This window comes from Strigops habroptila, chromosome 14, assembly GCF_004027225.2.
Source record: "Strigops habroptila isolate Jane chromosome 14, bStrHab1.2.pri, whole genome shotgun sequence".
Lineage (NCBI taxonomy): Eukaryota > Metazoa > Chordata > Aves > Psittaciformes > Psittacidae > Strigops > Strigops habroptila.
This window is the reverse complement of record NC_044290.2, coordinates 12,831,021-12,851,154: the sequence shown is the minus strand read 5'-3', so window position 1 is coordinate 12,851,154 and position 20,134 is coordinate 12,831,021. Positions and strand designations below refer to the sequence as shown.

Below are 20,134 nucleotides of genomic sequence, written 5' to 3'. Positions count from 1 at the left end.
AGATGTCATTCCCAAGTCAGAAGCTAGCAGAGAATTACATGCTTTGAAGATCCAGCTGTTGGCATGGGTTTCTTTTTCCAGGGGAAATGACTGTGTCTCAGGGACTGAAGTCTTGAAGAGGCCATCTGGTTTGCCTACCATTATCCTGTAAAACAGAGGTGTTCGAAATCTGTGCTTTTTGTGATAATGAAATGTTGGGATTTTTTAAAATTAAGTTTCTGTTTGGTTGTTCAGATTATGGTAGGACATAAGTGCTTTAAAATAACTATAAAAATTCTTTTGGATGTCATGAGGTTTTTTTAAGTACACATCTTCTGATAGGCCTTAGTGTTTTTACAGATTTCCTCAGTGTATATCTCTAGCTTGGTGTTATGCTTTGAGAAGGAAGAATTGATTATTTTTGCCCGTTTCTGGTCCCCCTGTACGTTTGTTTTTTTAATGTAGCTGCAAGGGTGTGGAAGACATTCCAGAGTAGAGGGGATAGACTTTTCCCTTTTTTCACGCTTTATCCCTATGGAGCCAATGACTGTTGTTATCACAGTTTTTTCGTATTCTTTTATATTCTCCCTCAAACCTTAAAATATGTCTTCTGGAATTTGGAATGGTCCCAGGTTTGCTTGCTTAGAATAGCAGGGTCTGTGGGACAGGAGTTTGAAATGTAAGGCACTATTGTAAATAAAGGAGCATGGACAACTTAAAAATAAAATTTAGGAATTTAGTGTACCTGCATGTTCTGAAGTTACCCTGCAGAGCAAAATATGAAAGAATATTCCAAATAGTATGATGAAAAAGGGGCAATGGGATCAAAGTAAGCATTTGTTGGTCAGTCTGTGAGGTCAAATAGATATGGGTCACAAAGGACATTGCAGTCGCTGGGTTTTCATGAATTTTGTATTATGTGTATATTTTTCTTAAGAATTAGTTTTGGATTGTAAAGTCATTAAAATAATTTTCAAGGCTTTCCTTATGGTAGAGGATTTTGCAATTCCAAGTAAATTGGAATTTTTCATTTTAAAAGAAAATACTTTCACAACTCTGTACTTCCTTTTACATTTACAGATGGTGACCTCTCATTATACTCCTTGTTACTACTTTTTAATTATTGGTCATTCTTGCAATAATGCTTCTTGCTACTTCTCAAATATTATGATGTTTTCCTTAAAGGAAGCTAAGCTTTTGGTGGTTACCGAGTTACTTTAGAAATTTTGTCCCGGGGTTTAAGTGGGGACAGAAGTCCTTACTTGGTGGGAAGCAATGGATTGCATTGCTTGGAAAAATTATTTGTATTTTTGTCTCCCTCTCATCAGTTTTGCTGGACTCAAATATTTTAATTTAAATATTTTAATAAAAAATCTCTTGTCTTGAAGGAGAGGATTTATGCAGACGTGGAGTTCAGGCTAAGGGTTCTTGGCTATCTTGGGTGATAAAGACTTGGGAAGAGGAACTACCCTAAGAAATTACCTACTAGGTCAAGACCATGGTTTGTCATGTAACGGTTTAATACTATGTTGAACAGAACTGGATACCAATACAGGTGTACTGATACAGACTTGATATAGGTCTTGATCCTCCCGTGCAGTTTTTGCCCTAATCAAACACAGAAGTCTATAAAGAAACGTGTCTTTTAGTATACTTGGGCAGCAATTTGTGTTAGTTTTGGATCAGAAAAGTTTTTTAAAAACAAAAGAACAAACTAAAACCCCCAAAAGACCATGTGTTTTTTGCTGCTCACCCATCAGATAATACTGTCTTTGGTCCATACTTTCCCTGATCTTGTCTACTGTGAGAACAAGTATTGAATGTAGCGATAAGCAAGAGAGGTCCAGAGTTCTGAAGTTCAAAATGAAGATTTTTATTTGTTTGGGTTGGCGAAGTCAGTATTAGATTAGAAGATAAATGCCTTCCCCCTTGTATTGTTGATCTGCCCTTTCACATTTCTGGATTGATGTGCACCATAGCTCGTTTAAAGTTCACCAAAATAATATATTTATAAAATGTGAAAACCTTACATTATAGATTGAAGCATTACCAATTGCTGCTACTGTGCTGTGACCAAAGTAGCAGTCGGGGATCCTGCCAACTATTATGCCAGTTACAAAGGAGTCATATTAGACAGATATATATGTGTACAGCCTTATTTTTCTTTTATTCTTCCAGGTGTGTTCACCTTGAGTTGTGTTTATTGTACCTAGAGTGAGTTTCATTTGGTTTGTTTTCTTAAGATGCCTCAGGAAATGTCTAACAAATACTGACCTTGGGGTTCTCAGAACAGCTCAACTGTACCAGCAACACCACCTTCATACTCGTGTGTGCACACACACACAAAAAGACATTTTATTTACCTAAAAAAAGTGCAGTCTTATGTGAACTCAGTAGATAATTCTATGCACCATCAGTTCCTTGCAAAGTAAAGAGTCCTGCCCATTTTGAGGTGTGGGCTATTAGCCTGTCTTTATTAGCCTTGGTTAGCCTGACAAAGGCTGTAAAGCACTGAAGTAGCTCTTTAATCTCAGGAACAAAATTTTGCAGTTATAATAGTTAGGTGTCCTGGTTTCAGCTGGTGAATATGTTAGCTCGGTACTCTGTAATTGTCAAAGAAAAGCACGTGGAGAAAAAACAGGTAAGCAGGCAGAAAAGATTGTGTATCTCTGTCTTAATTGCTTTTTGTGACTCTCAAAAAAGGCATTATGGAACTGGAAAAGGTATGGATAAGTGAAATGGGGAACAGTTAGGGGTAATTAAAAATTACTTCTATGCAAAGAATGACCAGAGTTTTTGAACTCTGAAAAGAGTTAGGGGAAAGTGAGGTAGGGTAGAAGTCTCTGAAACCCTGAACATCATGGAAAAAGTGAGTACAAAATGACTGTTTGCTGTTTCTTTCCAAACAAAAACTAGTAGACCTCAAGTTAAGCTTCTAAGAGTCGGGATCAGAACAAACAGCAGGTTTGTTGTACTTCACATCATCCTAAACTATGAGGTCGTGCAGAAAAGAGAAAGCCAAATTCTGAAAGTAGTGAGACTCGGCAATATGTCTAAAAAGTGCCTCGCATCTCCTTTTACCAATTCCTGGTTTCCTGTAGTTCCTAAGTTGCTTGGCTGCAAGAGTATGTATTTTCTTGACTCAGTGTTTCTCCTTAAGAATGACAGTTTTTCCCTACATACGCTTAAACTTTGAAAGTGAACAGGTAAGCCAATTTTTCAGTCACTTGATTCCTTAAACGAGAGTTTAATGAGATGTAAATAAGTTTTTTGGAGAGGACACATTGATGCTAGATAACCTGCCTCCCAGGATAAAATCATAAGGTGACAGAATACATCTGAAGTATGTTGAGATTTAGGGAAGTTGTAGTCTCTGTTTCCAAGATGTAAGAGGAGGTGATCTGAATTCCTAGCATTCCTTAGGTTGGCAGGGTTACATGCCACACCTGTAAACATTAATTCTTACCACTTCCACCACAAACTAGAAGTGGAAAGACACCCCTCAAAAGATGCACTCATTTGTTGGTTTTGTTTTGGTTTGTGTTTTGTGGTTTTTTGATTTTTAAAAATTATTATTATTTTGTTGTTGTTTGGTGGGGGTTTGTTTGGTTTTGCTTGTTTGTTTGATTTTGGTTTTTCTTGGATGGTGTAGAAGCAGTTTTGGCTTCCTGTGCTACAGTGTCTAATAGTTGTCTCTTCAGATGCTAATCTGTTGGAGAAAATCTGTAAGACTTCAGAAGAATTTTTAGATGATCATGGTTGAAAGTACTTAATCTCTGGATGTTTGCCATTGAGTAGTAGTTTGCCAATAGTTGTTTTGTTTCAGTCTTGACTAAGGAAATCAATCTTAAAAATATTTTGACTAATTTTTAAATTTTTCTGGTTTTAGGAACTGATATTGCTGCTGGAGAGGAGGTTGCCATTAAGTTGGAATGTGTGAAAACTAAACATCCTCAGCTTCACATCGAGAGTAAAATCTACAAAATGATGCAGGGTGGAGGCAAGCAAGTTATTTTCCTTCTTCAGAGATTTAACTGATTTTATGCCTTTGATTTATCTGCCACCTGGAAGTATTTAATAGTTAACATCTCTTTTGATGTGTAAGGAGAAAGTAGGATAGGTTGCAGGGTAGGTGAAGCAGTACCTCAGCTATTTTGCAAGCAATGTAGGGTAGCAGTTCCAAATCCATGGCTATCGAATTTTATGATAACTATTAAAATCCTTCAGTGTTGCTCATGGTCCCCAAATATTTTAAAACATGAAAACCTCGAGCAATGTGGAACAAAGTTTGGTCCTGTTTGGCAGTACACTGGTTGACTTTCGTTTCTCATGGGTCAGTAAAAGATAGTAACCACTGTTCCAGAGTGTTTAACCTGACTTGCTTACTATAGCAGCTCAATGATAAACTTAGTAAGTTCGGGTTAATTTTTGTTGTATATGTTAGCATTCTTTCTTCTGAGTTAAAAATATTTCCTTGCTATGGGAATTGTAAGACAAAATGGCATTAGGAGTAAAGAACAGGAGTGATGCAACTTTATAACTACTGCATAGTACTCCTCTAGGATAAGTCACTGGTATATTTTGAAGTTCTGCAAATGTATATCCCATGCAGTTCTGGGATATAAACTTGGTGTAGTTAAGTTTCGCTTTTGTTTCATAGTCACTTGAGTTCTTCCTAAATGAGATCGTATTTTGCATAAAGACTACATTCCACACTGTATCTCAAATGCAAAGTACAGTAATCATACATGTAGAAATGGATGATAATGTGTATTTGCATTTAGTTACTTTTTAATTCCTGCTTCATTCAGTTGCCACCTGCTTGTAACCCGAATAGCCTTCACGGAGTAAAATGCTTCCTTTATGGTCTTACTAAGGCCATGATGGTGGGTTCTTTCTGAGGATGGATGCTGTGGAGACAGGTAGCAGAAGGTTAAGTTTCCATCTGATCAGGGATTTCTCTGTGAAGGGAATTTGGAAAAAATAATTCATATCAAGTGAACAGAGTTCAACATGGGTGAATTGTACCGTTTCACTTCCAAAATACATAAAATCAACTCGAAGTGAGTGGATTTGGAATTCTGAATAAGGCTACCTACATGCAGGTTTAATTCAAAATATTTGAGCAATCCTGCAGTTTTGTGTGAAATAACTTCCCATAAAGCAGGGCTAATTTTACCCCTCTTAAGCTGAATGTATAACACATCTCTAACAATGCTACTTTGGTAGAGATTCACCAAACAGCAAATACTTCAGTGGAACTGAAGGAAAGTCAAAGAGTATGGAGCAAAGGTGAAAATTCATTGCAAATTGAAATGGAAGAGAAAGGTATTTTACAGTGATCTTGTGGGCTTTGAAACTAAGCAGCTAATTTCTAAGGCCTTCTTCAGTGATAGTATTTAGTGTTTTGTCAGTATCTTTGTTTTCAGATTTCTAATTTGCTCTTTATTGCCATCTTGGAGACTACATGAGTAGTAATACTTGTAAAATGCTTATGGTTCAAATCCAGAGAAAATGCTAAGTACTTTCAATTTACAGGCTAAGCACAAAGACTGAGGGCTTTCCAGGGAAGAGGAAAAAGGCTATTTTTAGACCTCTGTTGCTATAATTTTTTATTGGTTTTGCTGTGAAGTTATTAAACCATTCATTTTGGAATGGCTGAAGGTAGCATAAAATGTTAAGCCTCACTGTAAATACAAACATTCACAGCAATGACCCTCCTAGAATTCATCTTAAGAGCCTTGAAGATTTGTGTGCATGAATTGTATAAATCAAATCGTTATACAGTTTCCTTTTTTCTAGTGGGTATTCCCACAATTAAGTGGTGTGGAGCTGAAGGGGACTACAATGTAATGGTGATGGAGCTGTTGGGACCGAGTCTTGAAGATCTCTTCAATTTTTGTTCAAGAAAATTTAGTCTCAAGACAGTTCTATTACTTGCTGACCAAATGGTAGGAAACTGCTTTGTTGATCTTGGTAGTGCAGTGTGGTGGGATATTAAAATTTCTTGAGATCACAACCAACTATGTTTTATTTCTGTAATTTAGAGGTGAATAGGCTGTATCATTAGAGAAAAGACTCAAAATCAGTTTTGTTTCTGTAAATATAGAGTGCCCCATCAAAAGTGATTACAAAGTCTTAATTGATTTTTAAAAAATGACCTGCACTGTTTGGAAACCAGGTGTTTCATTGCTCAACCACAAATTCCCCCCAGAAAATTTTTGGAAACAAATGTGAAACAGACACAGCAAGAAAGCTGGAGAGAAGGATTATCTGTTGTCTTCTAAATTATGTTCTCCTTAATGCCCTTATATTTTACAATAAAAAGTTTCTTTACCTCTTTTATCATTAAGACAGTGTTTCTAGTGTTTTTATAAGAAAAAAAAGTGTATGCCCGGTCTCTCAACAATGATTTTTTTTCTTTTTTCCCCCCTCTCTTTATTTAGATTAGTCGAATTGAATATATTCACTCTAAGAACTTCATCCACCGAGATGTGAAGCCAGATAATTTCTTAATGGGCCTGGGGAAGAAAGGCAATCTTGTCTACATAATAGACTTTGGACTAGCAAAGAAGTATCGAGATGCTCGAACTCACCAACATATTCCATATCGTGAAAATAAAAACTTAACAGGAACTGCCCGTTATGCATCCATCAACACTCATCTTGGAATTGGTGAGCTGGGGAAAGCAATAAATAGAAACTTTAAAAGTGTCAATGGACATAATTTTACTGCAAGTAGAAGTTGCTTTGTGGAGGCATGGAAGAAAGTCCCTATTTCTGGCCCTAGCAGTGTAGCATGCTTGGCCTTGTATCCCTTGAATGGGTGGGATTTGGTCACTTTGTAATCCTCAGGAATTCACACATTTTTTTAATAACTGTGAGGGTGATAAGCTTTTTCTTGTACTGGATGAGTTTATCATGGGCATAGTTTTTTCTAAGAGTTTTTATGACAGTCTTGTTACACAGTCTTGCATTTCCAGTAGAAAATGAAACCTAATGAGTCCACTTTTTTATGCTGTTGTAGAGCAATCTCGCAGAGATGACTTGGAGTCCTTGGGCTATGTACTGATGTATTTTAACCTGGGCTCCCTCCCCTGGCAGGGACTGAAAGCAGCAACAAAGAGGCAGAAATACGAACGTATCAGTGAAAAGAAAATGTCTACACCCATTGAGGTTTTGTGTAAAGGATATCCTTGTAAGTTACTCTTTTGTGGCACTAGGCCTACATGTTCGTGTTTTAGCAATATTTCTTCTTTCTTTATTCTGAGTTCTACCAGTCTTTTTTTACTTCTCTCTCTTCCGCTCCCCCCCTTCTTCTTCTTCCCCTACCTCTGCGATTGGGCACATCTGTGATAAAGACTCTGTTTTTGAGACCTTGATCTTTGGTTTTGTGTACCATTTCTAATTATCCATTGTCTGGATGATTAGTAAACAATCACTGTAGTGCCCTCAAGTGGAAGGGTGCTTGGTGCATGAGTTGTGCTGTATTGCATGCATGCGTCTGTGCTGCATGCACATGGTAACTCTGACAAATAACTTGAGAAACTACCAATTTCTTCATATGCAAGGGTACTGTTTCTTGGATGAGTCGGATTGTATAGTCAGATGCACCTCTTACCTATTTCAGTTGTTGCAGTTGGGAAGGTTCATCCAGGTTGGCCTGTTGATGGTCAGCATCTGATAGAGACATAAGAAACTCTCCTATATCCTAGTATCACGACTAAAATTTCTCAATTGGTAATAATAACTAGGTGGTTTTGAGCCCTGCAGAATGATATTTGAATCTGTTTTAAAATTTGGTAACATTCGCTACCATCAGAGAATATTGTTCATCTTTCATGAGAGTTCCATCTCTCTTTCCACACTCTTGGCTTTGGCAGCTAGGTACAATAACAAGAACTGTGAGTTTTATTAGGATTGTATGAAAACTTACCGTCTTCAGTCTGTTTCAAATGTTGCTTCATACGTGTTCCCTTACATTCATTAACTATGTTTTTTCGCTGGGGTTAACAAGCAAGGCAGACTCATCAATTTTTCTTGGTTGGTTTATTAAAATTTATTTCTTAACATAAATTATTAATATATTATTTCAGCTGGAAAGACTTAAACTCAAAAGCCAGTATTTTGATACTGCTATTATCTCTGGTGCATTGAATTGACAATATTAATGTTTTTGCTGTGTAACTAATATTTCATGTGCCGTGTAAAAACAGGTGTTGCAAATCTAAAATTGTAGCATGACACATATGGGAAATTTGTATGAGTCCCCTAGTTTCTATGTGTTTTGTGAGGTAGCAGATATGAATGTTTATGTGATTTAATAACAGAGATGCTCTTCCGTGTCCCACAATAAATGGCATTTAAATATATTCAAAGAAAGGTGAAAAAAACTCTTTGCTCAGCTGTAGTTTTAAACCTGTCTGTCTCCCCTTCCCCCCCTGCCAACTGTCAGTTAAAGAACTCTGATATCGGGTCCTCTCTGCTGTCCTCTGACATCTTTGCCTGCTCTGTGATAGACAAATAATTTCCTTTTCAGGGTTGATTTAATAGATGGGCTATAGTGTTGCCTTCAAGAGATTTCTAGCCTTAGGTCATTATTATTTTTCTTGTGTTTAGGAGATTCCCTATTTGCTGGGTTTGGGGTGGTTTTTTTTTGGTTTTGTGATTCAGAATTATAAAAAGCAAATGTGGAGCTGGAGGACAAACCCAGGCTTTCTTTTATTACAGCTGAGTTTGCCACATACTTGAATTTCTGCCGTTCTTTGCGTTTTGATGACAAACCGGACTATTCCTATCTAAGGCAATTATTCAGAAACCTCTTCCACCGACAAGGGTTCTCCTATGACTATGTATTTGACTGGAACATGCTGAAATTTGTGAGTAGCTAACATAACTGTCTAGATTATTTTTTTTTTTTTGTAATTTTTTTTTTTTTTTCCCCACTACACTGTCAGTTTTGAGTGTCTTAACTGATACTGTAAGATTGTCTTGCCTTTTTCCTCCCAGAAGCTCTATTGTCTAGGAAAAAAGATCAGGAAATGAGAAAAGGCAGGAGATACAAGAACCATGAGGTGGGGGTTGAATGACAACTAAGTTGGAGTTACAGGGCTTTAAATGTGTAAGGCTTCTGAGATACTTCATTTGGGGCAGTCACCAGGCTAGGTTGCAGAATTACCGTTTTCTCTCCCCTTGATCTTGAGCATGGGTCATTTGCAACTGTTGAGGAGGTGTCCAGCTGCCATAAGATCCTGTAAGTATCTTACTGTAGGTATGTGTGTACATTAGCATTTTGAAGACTATGTCAGCAGATGTATGAACAAAATTTAGAATTTATGGCAGGTCTCAAGAAATGTTACCAGAATAATTAATGGCCTAACTTAATATTAAATTCATTGGTTGTGCAGTTCTTTATTTTCAGTATTTTTTTCCGAATATATAGTTGTGAGTTCAGTAATCCCCCAAGTTGTTCACTAGTGTCAACCCGTAGGGTGCAAGCAGAGCAGCTGAAGATTCTGAACGTGAAAGGCGAGAACGAGAGGAAAGAATGAGACATACACGAAATCCAGCTGTGCGTGGAATACCCTCCACTGCTTCTGGCAGGCTGAGAGGAGCACAAGATGTAGCTCCTCCTACTCCTCTTACGCCAACTTCACATGCTGGTAAGTAAGCAAATACCTGGATAGATGCATCTTGTAGACTACTGTAATTTGCAGTTTGTTCCTGGTCATTGGAAATTCAAAATTAGAATTAGGATACCTGAATGGTATTTGTGTCTGGTTAAGGTTTGGGGGGTTTGTATGTTTTTTCTTCAGCTTGCTTTTCAGTAGATTGAAGATAATTGTATGCACTCATTACCTGCCAATTGCTACTTAGGTTTCCGTGAATGTAAAACAAAGGCCTTGATTTCTCTTGTTTGACTCTGTGGAAGCTTTATATGCAAACAGGGAAACTGTAACTTTTCCAGTGATCCATGTTATCATCCCTGTTTGTGTTAGAAAAATCTAATGCAACTTTTCTCATAGCCAACACCTCTCCTCGGCCAGTGTCTGGTATGGAACGAGAAAGGAAAGTGAGTATGAGATTGCATCGTGGTGCCCCAGTCAATATCTCATCGTCTGACTTAACAGGCAGACAAGATACCTCTCGCATGTCAACTTCACAGGTAAAAAATATTTCTGTGTAATGGAAGAATGAGGGTAATTTGATAAAGTTAACTTGCCAAAAGAACATACCAGCTAATCAATGTGTTTTCGTACCGATTTTACAGGTAGGATTTGACTCCTATAAATACTTGACATTTTAACTGAATGTTTGTGGCTGTAGACTACTATCAAGAAAAAAAGGGTTTTTCTGGTTTTAGGGGGGTTTTGGTTTTTTTGGTTTTTTAACCTTGGCAGCAATAAGGATAAAATACTCTAATACAGAGTCATTGGTGTATGAGATGATGCAAAATCCTAGATATACAGCATTTTTACCTACAGTTAAGGTGTTTAGCTCCTTTGCTCGCTGAACTTCTTACTCTGCTTCCTCATTGATAAGAGAGAGAAGTTGGAGGCAGTTGCGAGTCATGTTTCCAAATCAACAGAGGAGAGAATATTGGTGCAGAATAGACAAGAAATAGTTGGTGAAGAGCAGGAAAATGCAAAAGTGAAGAGATGTTGTAGTGCAGTACTGTAATTCAGAGCAGGTAGGAAGCCACATATGTGGATGATGAGTAAGTTGCAGAAGGTTCATTTGAAGATGCAGGAGGATGAATGATAGTGATTCATAGCCATATAGAGCACTGAAATCGTCCTCATTGGTCACAGTGACTTAACAAAAAGATTATAAGAATGCTTCTTTTTGAGTTGACATTGACAAAAAATGTTTACATACATTTTTAACTCTTTATGCTATAGTTATATATGCATTTGATAGCTATAGAAAACATTCATTTTTGAGAGTATTCACTTGGACTTCTCCTATGTAGTGTGTGGTCTGGATTTGTACAGCTTACCCTCAGTCTTACCTACAGAATGGGAAATTGCCTGTACTGCAACATTGCTGGGAAAGCATTCTGTTATGAGGACTGGTGCAGTTGCCTAAAAGCTTTTCCATCACGCCTCAATGCTCTGCTGGAATTCTAACTGCATAATTTTTGCTGTGGACTTATTTTATTCCTCATTGACAGAGCATATTGATAAAAATTAACTCAATTCCTTTTGGCTTCATCATGTAATTGGCAAAATTAATTATTTTGGATAGTACATATGCTTATAAAATCTTACTGCTAGAGGGAATGTTTTCTTAGGGGAAGGCCAGGTGGGTATCACTCATGAAGACTGAGGGTGAACTGGATTGGAGAAACAATTCTGCTGTAACAAAAGGGGATTTTTTTTTCAGCTGAATGAGTTGATTCACCATGTAGCTGCACAAATGTTTGTGCTTGCTCAAGGGATTAACAATTCAGGAACAGAAATGACTGGATGAGAATAGGAGACAGGTGAGGTTTTCTGTGTTGGCTTTGGTGGCAATTTTTGGCAGCTTAAATTGTTCACTGAACTAGAATTCTTGCCACCAAGAATTCTCATGTTAAAATATTTTATGGCTGAATTTGGTAAATAGTATGAAAACAAAGAGAGTAGAACTGCACATAGTTATGGATCTTGTCAATACGCATATATACTTGATAGAAGAATGTAAAGAAGGTACAGCCAGACTCAGCCATATCTGATGAATGGACAATGGACACAAATTGAAATAGAAGAAATTCCATTTAGGCATAAGAAAAACTTCTTTACTGTGAGACTGGAACAGGTTGCCCTAAGAGGTTGTGGAGTCTCTGTCTTCTGAAATACTTGGAACCCAATCAGACATTATCCTGAGTGGCCTGCTCTAGTTGACTGTACTTTGAGTAGTAGAATTGGGCTAGATGACCTCCAGGGGTCCCTTCTGACCTTGGCTGTTCTGTGGGGCTGTGACACTGGGTTCCCCCTGAACGTTTACTCAAATATAAAGGTGGCTTACTCGTAAAGTGTGTACACTCAGAGTTTGCTTCGCGCTCTGAGCAAATCTCGGATGCTTTGTCTCTGTTGCCAATCAGATAATTAATGGGAGTAATGACAATAAGTACAGTTATGTTACTTGGCTATGTTAGGAGAGAGTATACCTTTCATTTTTTTTTGCTTTATTATTCACATGTGGTCCATTATGCATGTGACACTTTTCTAAACATTGTAAGATATGACTAATCCAGATGAGTTTGCAGATACGTTTTGGTTCTGCCTAACTTGTAAAATGGGAATATTCTGAAACTGTGTAGGATTGTGAGTAGTCTTTGAATATCTTGGATACAGGTATCTTGGATATATATCCGTATATGATCCATATATGATATCCACAGTATATGGATATGATATCCACGGTAATCCATATATGATATGGATTGTGTGTAGTCTTTGAATATCTTGGATATCCAAGATATAGATATCCAAGATATGGATATCCAGGATGTCTATATCCAAGATATGGATATCCAAGATATGGATATCCAGGATGTCTATATCCAAGATATAGATATCCGAGATATGGATATCCAGGATGTCTATATCCAAGATATAGATATCCGAGATATGGATATCCAGGATGTCTATATCCAAGATATGGATATCCAGGATGTCTATATCCAAGATATAGATATCCAAGATATGGATATCCAGGATGTCTATATCCAAGATATGGATATCCAAGATATGGATATCCAGGATGTCTATATCCAAGATATGGATATCCAAGATATGGATATCCAGGATGTCTATATCCAAGATATGGATATCCAAGATATGGATATCCAAGATATGGATATCCAGGATGTCTATATCCAAGATATGGATATCCAAGATATGGATATCCAAGATATGGATATCCAGGATGTCTATATCCAAGATATGGATATCCAAGATATGGATATCCAGGATGTCTATATCCAAGATATGGATATCCAAGATATGGATATCCAGGATGTCTATATCCAAGATATTCAAAGACTACACACAATCCATATCATATATGGATTACCGTGGATATCATATCCATATACTGTGGATATCATACATGGATCATATATGGATATCAGTATTGATATATCCAAGATATATATCTTGATATCCAAGATATTCAAAGACTACTTTCAGACTACTTTTTTTGAGTAGTACAATTTCTATACTACTATATATTATACTACTGTATATGCTACTATACCTTCTACAAAGTAGTGGTAGTGGTAGCCAGTACAGACTGGCTTAATGGCACATTTCCATAACCTGCCCTTTTTAACACTGCTCCAAGTATGGGATCACTCAATTGACTTCTTTACAATGGCAAATGGCAATAGCAGCCTAGTTGGGATCTTCTCTGAGTTTGTTTGAATTAATTATTCATCATCTGTTGTCTTCATCTAGTTCTTACCAAGGTGGTGATCCGCTGCTGGTCTCCACTCATGGCTGAGTAACAATGTACAACTGTAGTATAATTTAAACAGCTTTCCATGGGCTTCTTGGATTTGGAAAGCGAGAGAGATTTACTTTGACTTTACCTTCTAACACTTACCCTTGAGCTCATTGGAGATAATTCACTTTTCATTTTCCCAGTTCTTGCTTACTCTATAGTAGGTAAGATGGCTCAAATTGCAAGTTTTCGTAGTTTACACTCGTACTATCTTCATAACATTAAAGTATTTTTTCCATTATCTAAATTTATCCTTAGATATTAACCAGGTTATCAATTAAAGCTGTGGGTTTCTGATTATCTTTATACTTTATTCTTAGTCAGGAAAACCTAAAGTATCCAACTCGCATGGCAAGGTTATTAAGGAGAATTTTGGTTGGTGAGGTGTAAGAATATAGAAAATCATCCATGTTACTTCTTATCAGGGGAACTGTAAAGAACAGCAACTGTCCATGCCCATTCCAGGTGTGTTAGTTTCCTTTGTAAGTCTTAAATAAATATGCTACAACTGTTTTTATTTATTTATTTATTTATTCAAATGCCTTGGTTCGGTAAGGCGGCGCTGCATTTGTAATTTCCACCTCTCATCATATAGAGGAAGGGCTATTGCTTGTTAAACTCTGGGCAATGGAATGTGCAGAGGTTACTCAAAATAATGGAAGCACCTTACCTCTAAGTAGTGTTCATAAAGATTACTCCACATTTTTATCTTTAACAAAATGAGTTCTCATCAGTTCAGACTGAAACTGAAGACTAAGGCTGGGAATGTAGTTAATACAAAAAATTTCTCTTACGGAAAATAGGTCTTCTCAGAGAAATTTAACACTCACAGAAAAATGGTGATTGGTAAGGATAGCAAAGTAGGTGTCGTGTATATTCCCTATCTCCAAGGCATTGTCCACACAGTACCTAAATCATTCTCATTAGAAAGACTAGCACATTGTAACACTAAGTAACAAGTGTTTATCGGAGTAACAACTAGCATGTCTACAAAATGGTTTGTCAAACTTACGTGGTTTTAATGAAATTACATAAATTCTATCGCACGTGTTTTTCAGTGCTTTTCTTGATGATGTGAATGCAGCAGCTAAAGGCCTGCAAGTTGTGAGATGTTGGACAGCAAGAAACATTAGTGAGAGTTGAGCAGTCAGATAAAGCCTGTTCAAATAAAATGTATATTAGTTCACATTACTCCAAAACCTAATTAGGATGAAGGAGTGGAGCCCACTGTCTTATACATGAAAACTGTATCTGTGATAACTGATGTCTGAGGAGGCTTTAGGTGTAATGTTGGAGAAGTTAGCATGATATTATAATGACAGGGCATAATTTCATCCTTAAATCTATGTATGATACAGTAATAAACAGAAATGGAGAGGTTATTTTGACATTAATGACAGGTGCTGGAATATTACACTTAGTTCGGTCATCAGTATTGTAAATTGTTGGAAAACCTTAAGTAACACAGAGAAAAGCCATAAAAATTGAGCTTAGGAAAACATTGTACAAGAAAAGAGTTTCAAATCAGCGTCTTTCTTCAGTTTGTCTGAAAGGTAAGAGAGAATCTTGAGTTAGTTGGTGTAGTATTTTAGAGAATGATTTTAACAGGAGCTGACATTTCTGCAGAAAACGTGAAGAACCTATTGCTTAAATTAAAACCACTCATATTTAAAGAAAGGTGAATCAGAGGTCTAATTGAAGACAGTTGCCACAGAAACTGCTTCTAGAAGAAGGAGATCATCTTTGCCTTTGCATTAAAACTGGATTCATTTCTAGGTGGCATATTCAGGTCTAAAGCACACCCAAATTACAAGTTTCTGTGCAGTGAAGAGTTGCGATCTGTGCTGGACAGAAAATCATACCCGCTGTTAAAAGATCCTTCTGCTTTTAAGCTCTATGAGTGGATTGTTCACTAAGTCTCATTTATGTAGCCAGTCTTTAAGCGTTAAGAAATGTAGTAAAGGAGGTCGTGAGTATTCCAGTAAATACTGCTTTGTATCAATTCTGTTGGTCCACATAGCATAGACTGCATCTCAAAAATAGTGAGCAAAGCTGTGCATAGTTTCTACTGGTAATAGAGGTATTCTCTCTGTAGCTAGAAGAAAAGATGGGAATGCTGCACAAAGAAGTATTTGACTAAGTCTCCTTGACAAGAGAAGTTTTTAGAAGACTGTAGCCAACACTGGCATTGAACATCTTAAGTGTTGTGCTGCTTCCCTGGGTAAAAAGCAACACGCTTCCAAGGCCTCTGCATTTTCCATCTCCTCATGAGCAAATCTTTCTCCATATATCCATCTTAATAGGCATCATACTCTGCATTGTTCTTCTTACCCTGTCAGTTTTCTTTGAGGAATAATGATTTGTTCCTTTTGCATATCTCTTAATATGATAGAAACTACTTAATAGAAGTCTGAAATCAGAGCTTCTAAAAACATTACATTTGCTACTGCAAGTTTAGGTTGGATATTTGTTAGACATCTTTATATATTGGGGCAGTGGAACTGTTACAAATTGCTGTCTTTTCCCCTACCTCAGAATAGCATTCCTTTCGAACACCATGGCAAGTAGCTGCTCGTCTCCTTTCGTTGGAAGGCAGCACTGGGTGAGTGCTTCTCATTAGACACCAAAATTTTGGATGGGGTGGGGGAGAAAAAAAAAAATGTTGGAAACATCCAACTTTGCTTCTTCTCCTCACATTTTCTCATAGTTACACCTGTGCCTTCCGGTCAGATGCTTGATGGAGCATTGATTTTTCTCTAACTTAGAAGTAAACGTCTTTCCAAAAGTTGAATTATCGCTGTTGTTCCACTTGGACTTTTTAGCAGAACTGACAAAAATAGTGACTTAAAAAGTCCCTAAAATTGTTCAAGCATCAACAATAAAATAAAATAACCAGGTCTAAAGTTTCGCTGTTTGAGAATTACATGTCTTTCCAGGGATGTTCACACAGCAGTGTGTCATCCATTCAAAACTAGATCTGCTTCAGAACAATAAAACCAAAATACTTACATGAAGACTTAATTAACTGTATTACTCAAATGAGGCTCTGCCTTGTCATGAATGGAATGTTCTACTACAGACGTATCTGCTTTTCACTGTTTTATATTCTTCTCTATTCCTTATGAGCTGTCGCTTAAAAAATACTCAAATCTATATTTTTAAAATGTTCACATACTAATGAGAATAGTTTGAACATGAACATCTCAAAGGTAGACAGACTTGGATTTGGATATTTAAAACTCCTTTCCACTTGTCAGTGCAGTAGAAGTTTTTGCCTTTCTGTGTGCAGCTTTTGGCTTTTTAGTCTGTTCTGCTTTTGGCAATAACAGGTTTCATCAGGGAAATAACAAGTTTCAGTTGGAATCTGAACCTTAATGGCTGAAGGATGCTTTCTTAAGTATTTCAGGAGCTTCGTTGCTTTGCTTCTTATTAAAAGGCTATGAGATTTTTCTGTTCTTAATAAATTCTGTTTTATAACTGTCTGCTGCCTCATTTTCTCTGTAAAGCCTAAGCTTGCACTAATCCTGTATCTCTAGTTGGTGAAGAATCCTGCTATTCCTTTTCAGTTTTCTCCTCCTGCTTTGTGTGCTTGGCTGACTGTGCACAAGCTGCTTCGTAAACAGATTGTAACATTAAAAAGATCCAACTGTAAATGGCAGCTTCACAATTTAAAGTTCAATTATCAGACCTTAGTCAAAAATTAAAAATGAAAAAATAAAAAAATGCGAAAAGGCAAACCTAAAGCTTTGCATTGGAAAGCTTGTGTGTGGGAGATGTGCGGATTCCAGTCTGCTCAGGGTTGTGTCTGCACTGGTTGCCCTGTACTGTGTGTCTTCCTATTTGCAGCTGTTTGAAATTAATGCTGAATACTGGTTTGGCTACTGAGATGTTTCTCACTTCTTAAATTGCAGCAATGTGTGGTTGGTTTTCACTTTCACAGTGAAAGTATCTTTGAAATAATGTTACACTGTTACTGAAATAGGTCAAGCTATGGAAATAAATGAAATATCTTTTAACACAGTGTCCTATGAAAAAAGAAAAGCCATTGAAAATCATTTAAGTTGTTTTTTGTGTGTGTTTTGGTTGGGGGGGGTGTTTTGTGGGTTTTTTTTTTGTTTGGTTGGTTGGTTTATTGTTATGGGGTTTTTTTGTTTTGGTTTTTTTATTTTTTTGATTTACTGGAATTTTTTTCCTCTTAAAACTAAATTATTCACTGAGTCTGTTTTATACATTGGTAGTGTTTTCATCTGGTTTGTTCTTTCTTCTGTGCACGTTTATGCTCTGTTTACTTTTCTTCAAAACATACCCTCTGTCTGGAAAGATGAATTTTCCATGTTAACTTCTAATAAAGGATGAAAATGCAGGGAACTTCATGTAGCTACGGTGGGTGTCAAACATTGTGTAGCTCCTTGGATTTTAAATTGATATGCTTACTTTTGGCAATGAATTATTTAAAAGTACATTGAGAGCCACTTGAATGTTAACTGGGAGGATATGTGCTGATGTTGTCTTGTTTTTTGGCTTTGGTAGATTCCTCCTCGGGTAACTACCAGTGTTCTCCAGTCTGCTGTGCACCGATGAAAATTACTTTGCCATGGAGGGCAGACAATGCATGGCTGATCTCCTATGTTACCAATGGCTTTACTAGCAAAAATACCCTAAACTAGAGTGGAAACATTACAATTGGAGTTCTCCATGTGACTTAAAAGGCACTTGGAGGAACATGGACAGCAGCTGCCATTGCAGGACGCTTTTGCCAGAAACCCAATGACCTTAAGAGAACCCTGTGGTAACAGGGCTGGAAAAGAAAGATGGTTTACAAAGTTGACCGCCTGTTATCGGATGGCCATTTCAGTTTTCCCTCCACAGGCGGCAGACTTTACTCCCTTTTTATTATTCTACTGTAACTATAAATCTTTTACTTGGTTTAGAAAGGTTTTTTGTATAATTTTGCTAAAATTATTGGCTTAATTCTCTGTAAAGAACTCCTTGCTTTTGTCTGATTTAAAAATGTAGAATATAAACAAACCTAAATTAAAGATGATGACTTGAAATTTCTTGTTTAAAAAAAAAATTAGTCTGGCAGGGAACATGTAAATGAATCAAAACTATGTGACTTTATTTAAACTGTTTGCTTGTTTCTGTGGTCCCATTCTGACTGAGATGGTTTTCTCATGAAAATTTAAAAACTGTTAGAATTTTACTTTGTTGTTTGCTGTCTTCATTCACACTTAACATTTAACTTTCATGTTACGCAAAGGAATTTTTAAGTATTCGTTCCTTTTCATGAAAGAGGAGAACTAAATACCCTGCAGGAGAGTCTAAGTATAGCAGAGATGGTAATAATGGATTGATTTTTTTTTTTTTTTTTTTTTTTTTTTAATACAGTATATGAAGGACAAAGTAAAAAACTCTGGCATTTGAGGGATTTAGAATTTGAAAGCTTGTCCAGTGTCTCCGCTTATTTTGGGTAAACGGATAGTTTCAAACTTGGTTTTTGCTGGTAAAATTTTGCTTCCTGCACTCAGGCTGGTTAGCTTGGAGGGTATTGCAAGTCAAAAATAAATGTTGCTACTGAGTCTTCAGTGAATTTGCACGTTTCATTCTTCATCTACATGTTTAAAATTAAATAGTTTCACGCCTTCTGTTTCATGTCAAGACTCAAAAAATAAATTATTTTTAAAAAGCGAACAAACAAAGCAACCCATTCTTGCTGTGAAATCCTGAGAATTTTTACAATTCAGATGCATGCCATATTTAATTCTTAACTGTATTCAACCTGAATATACCCAGAATTACTAGCTAGGAATGAATGATTCAAGATGCTTAGGTAATCCAAAAAACTGTTAGAGGTGTTGTTAGCACCTGTTCCTTATAGAATGTGGGACATTATTCATATTGTTCATTACTGTAAATGGTCCATAAAATACACCCTAAACGGTCTCATAAAAGTACGTATTCTGTCCTCAGAGTACTTGGAGTAGTATCAGAAGTACTGTTTATATGACTATGACTGAAGTACTTAGAAGTTCCAGGTTGGAAATGAAAGTATATATGGAGATTTTGTTTGAACAGCTGGGTATTTTGAAGGGGAAGGGGAAGGGAGGGGGGGAACAAACCCACAAAATGAAAACAAACAATTATTTTTGTAAGGCCTGTTGGTCTTCAAAGTTTTATGATGAGTAATTTTTATTGTTTTGGTGTTTACAAATTCTTTTCTGCCCCTCTCAAAAGTCCACATATTAAATATTAGTAACATCAGCTGCTCATTTGTATGTATTCTGGGTGTGACTCGGGAAACCTGTGTTTGGGGAGAGTATAATGGAAAAGCTTAAGAGTTTGATCCATGGATAAGTTTGTGTAAGGTAATTATTTCCTCAGTTATTATAAACTTCAATATTTTAGGCTTGTGCACTACCAGTTGGGCAGTTTTACACTTCACTGTGCTTTCTTTGTAAATATCTGTGGTTAATAACGTACTGTTAGAGGAACTTACAAAGGCAGCCTCTTCTCTCTGTATCTGGAAAATTAGATTGCTGTACTATACTTAAAAGTTGACTGCAGACTTCTAGAACTGTACTCATGGGCAATTTTTGTCCTTCATAATAGTTAAATTTCATCATGCAGAAAATAGTTAGACTGTCTATATAAACCTCTGTATTGGAAA

General features: G+C 36.7%; 1 protein-coding gene across 4 annotated transcripts in view; it reads left to right on the top strand.

Moving 5' to 3' along the window:
- CSNK1D (casein kinase 1 delta) overlaps nucleotides 1-20,134 on the top strand; it is a 22,097-nt gene extending 1,963 nt beyond the window's left edge. The window contains exons 2-10 of one of the 4 annotated variants that reach the window (XM_030506270.2): nucleotides 3,869-3,979; nucleotides 5,782-5,930; nucleotides 6,426-6,654; nucleotides 7,007-7,177; nucleotides 8,710-8,858; nucleotides 9,470-9,641; nucleotides 10,005-10,144; nucleotides 16,003-16,069; nucleotides 16,404-20,134. In XM_030506270.2, the coding sequence (XP_030362130.1) occupies nucleotides 3,869-3,979; nucleotides 5,782-5,930; nucleotides 6,426-6,654; nucleotides 7,007-7,177; nucleotides 8,710-8,858; nucleotides 9,470-9,641; nucleotides 10,005-10,144; nucleotides 16,003-16,035 (1,154 nt within the window). In that variant the 3' untranslated portion in view covers nucleotides 16,036-16,069; nucleotides 16,404-20,134. The remainder of the gene's footprint in view (nucleotides 1-3,868; nucleotides 3,980-5,781; nucleotides 5,931-6,425; nucleotides 6,655-7,006; nucleotides 7,178-8,709; nucleotides 8,859-9,469; nucleotides 9,642-10,004; nucleotides 10,145-16,002; nucleotides 16,070-16,403) is intronic. The other 3 variants (XM_030506269.2, XM_030506268.2, XM_030506271.2) reach the window with 3 other exon arrangements.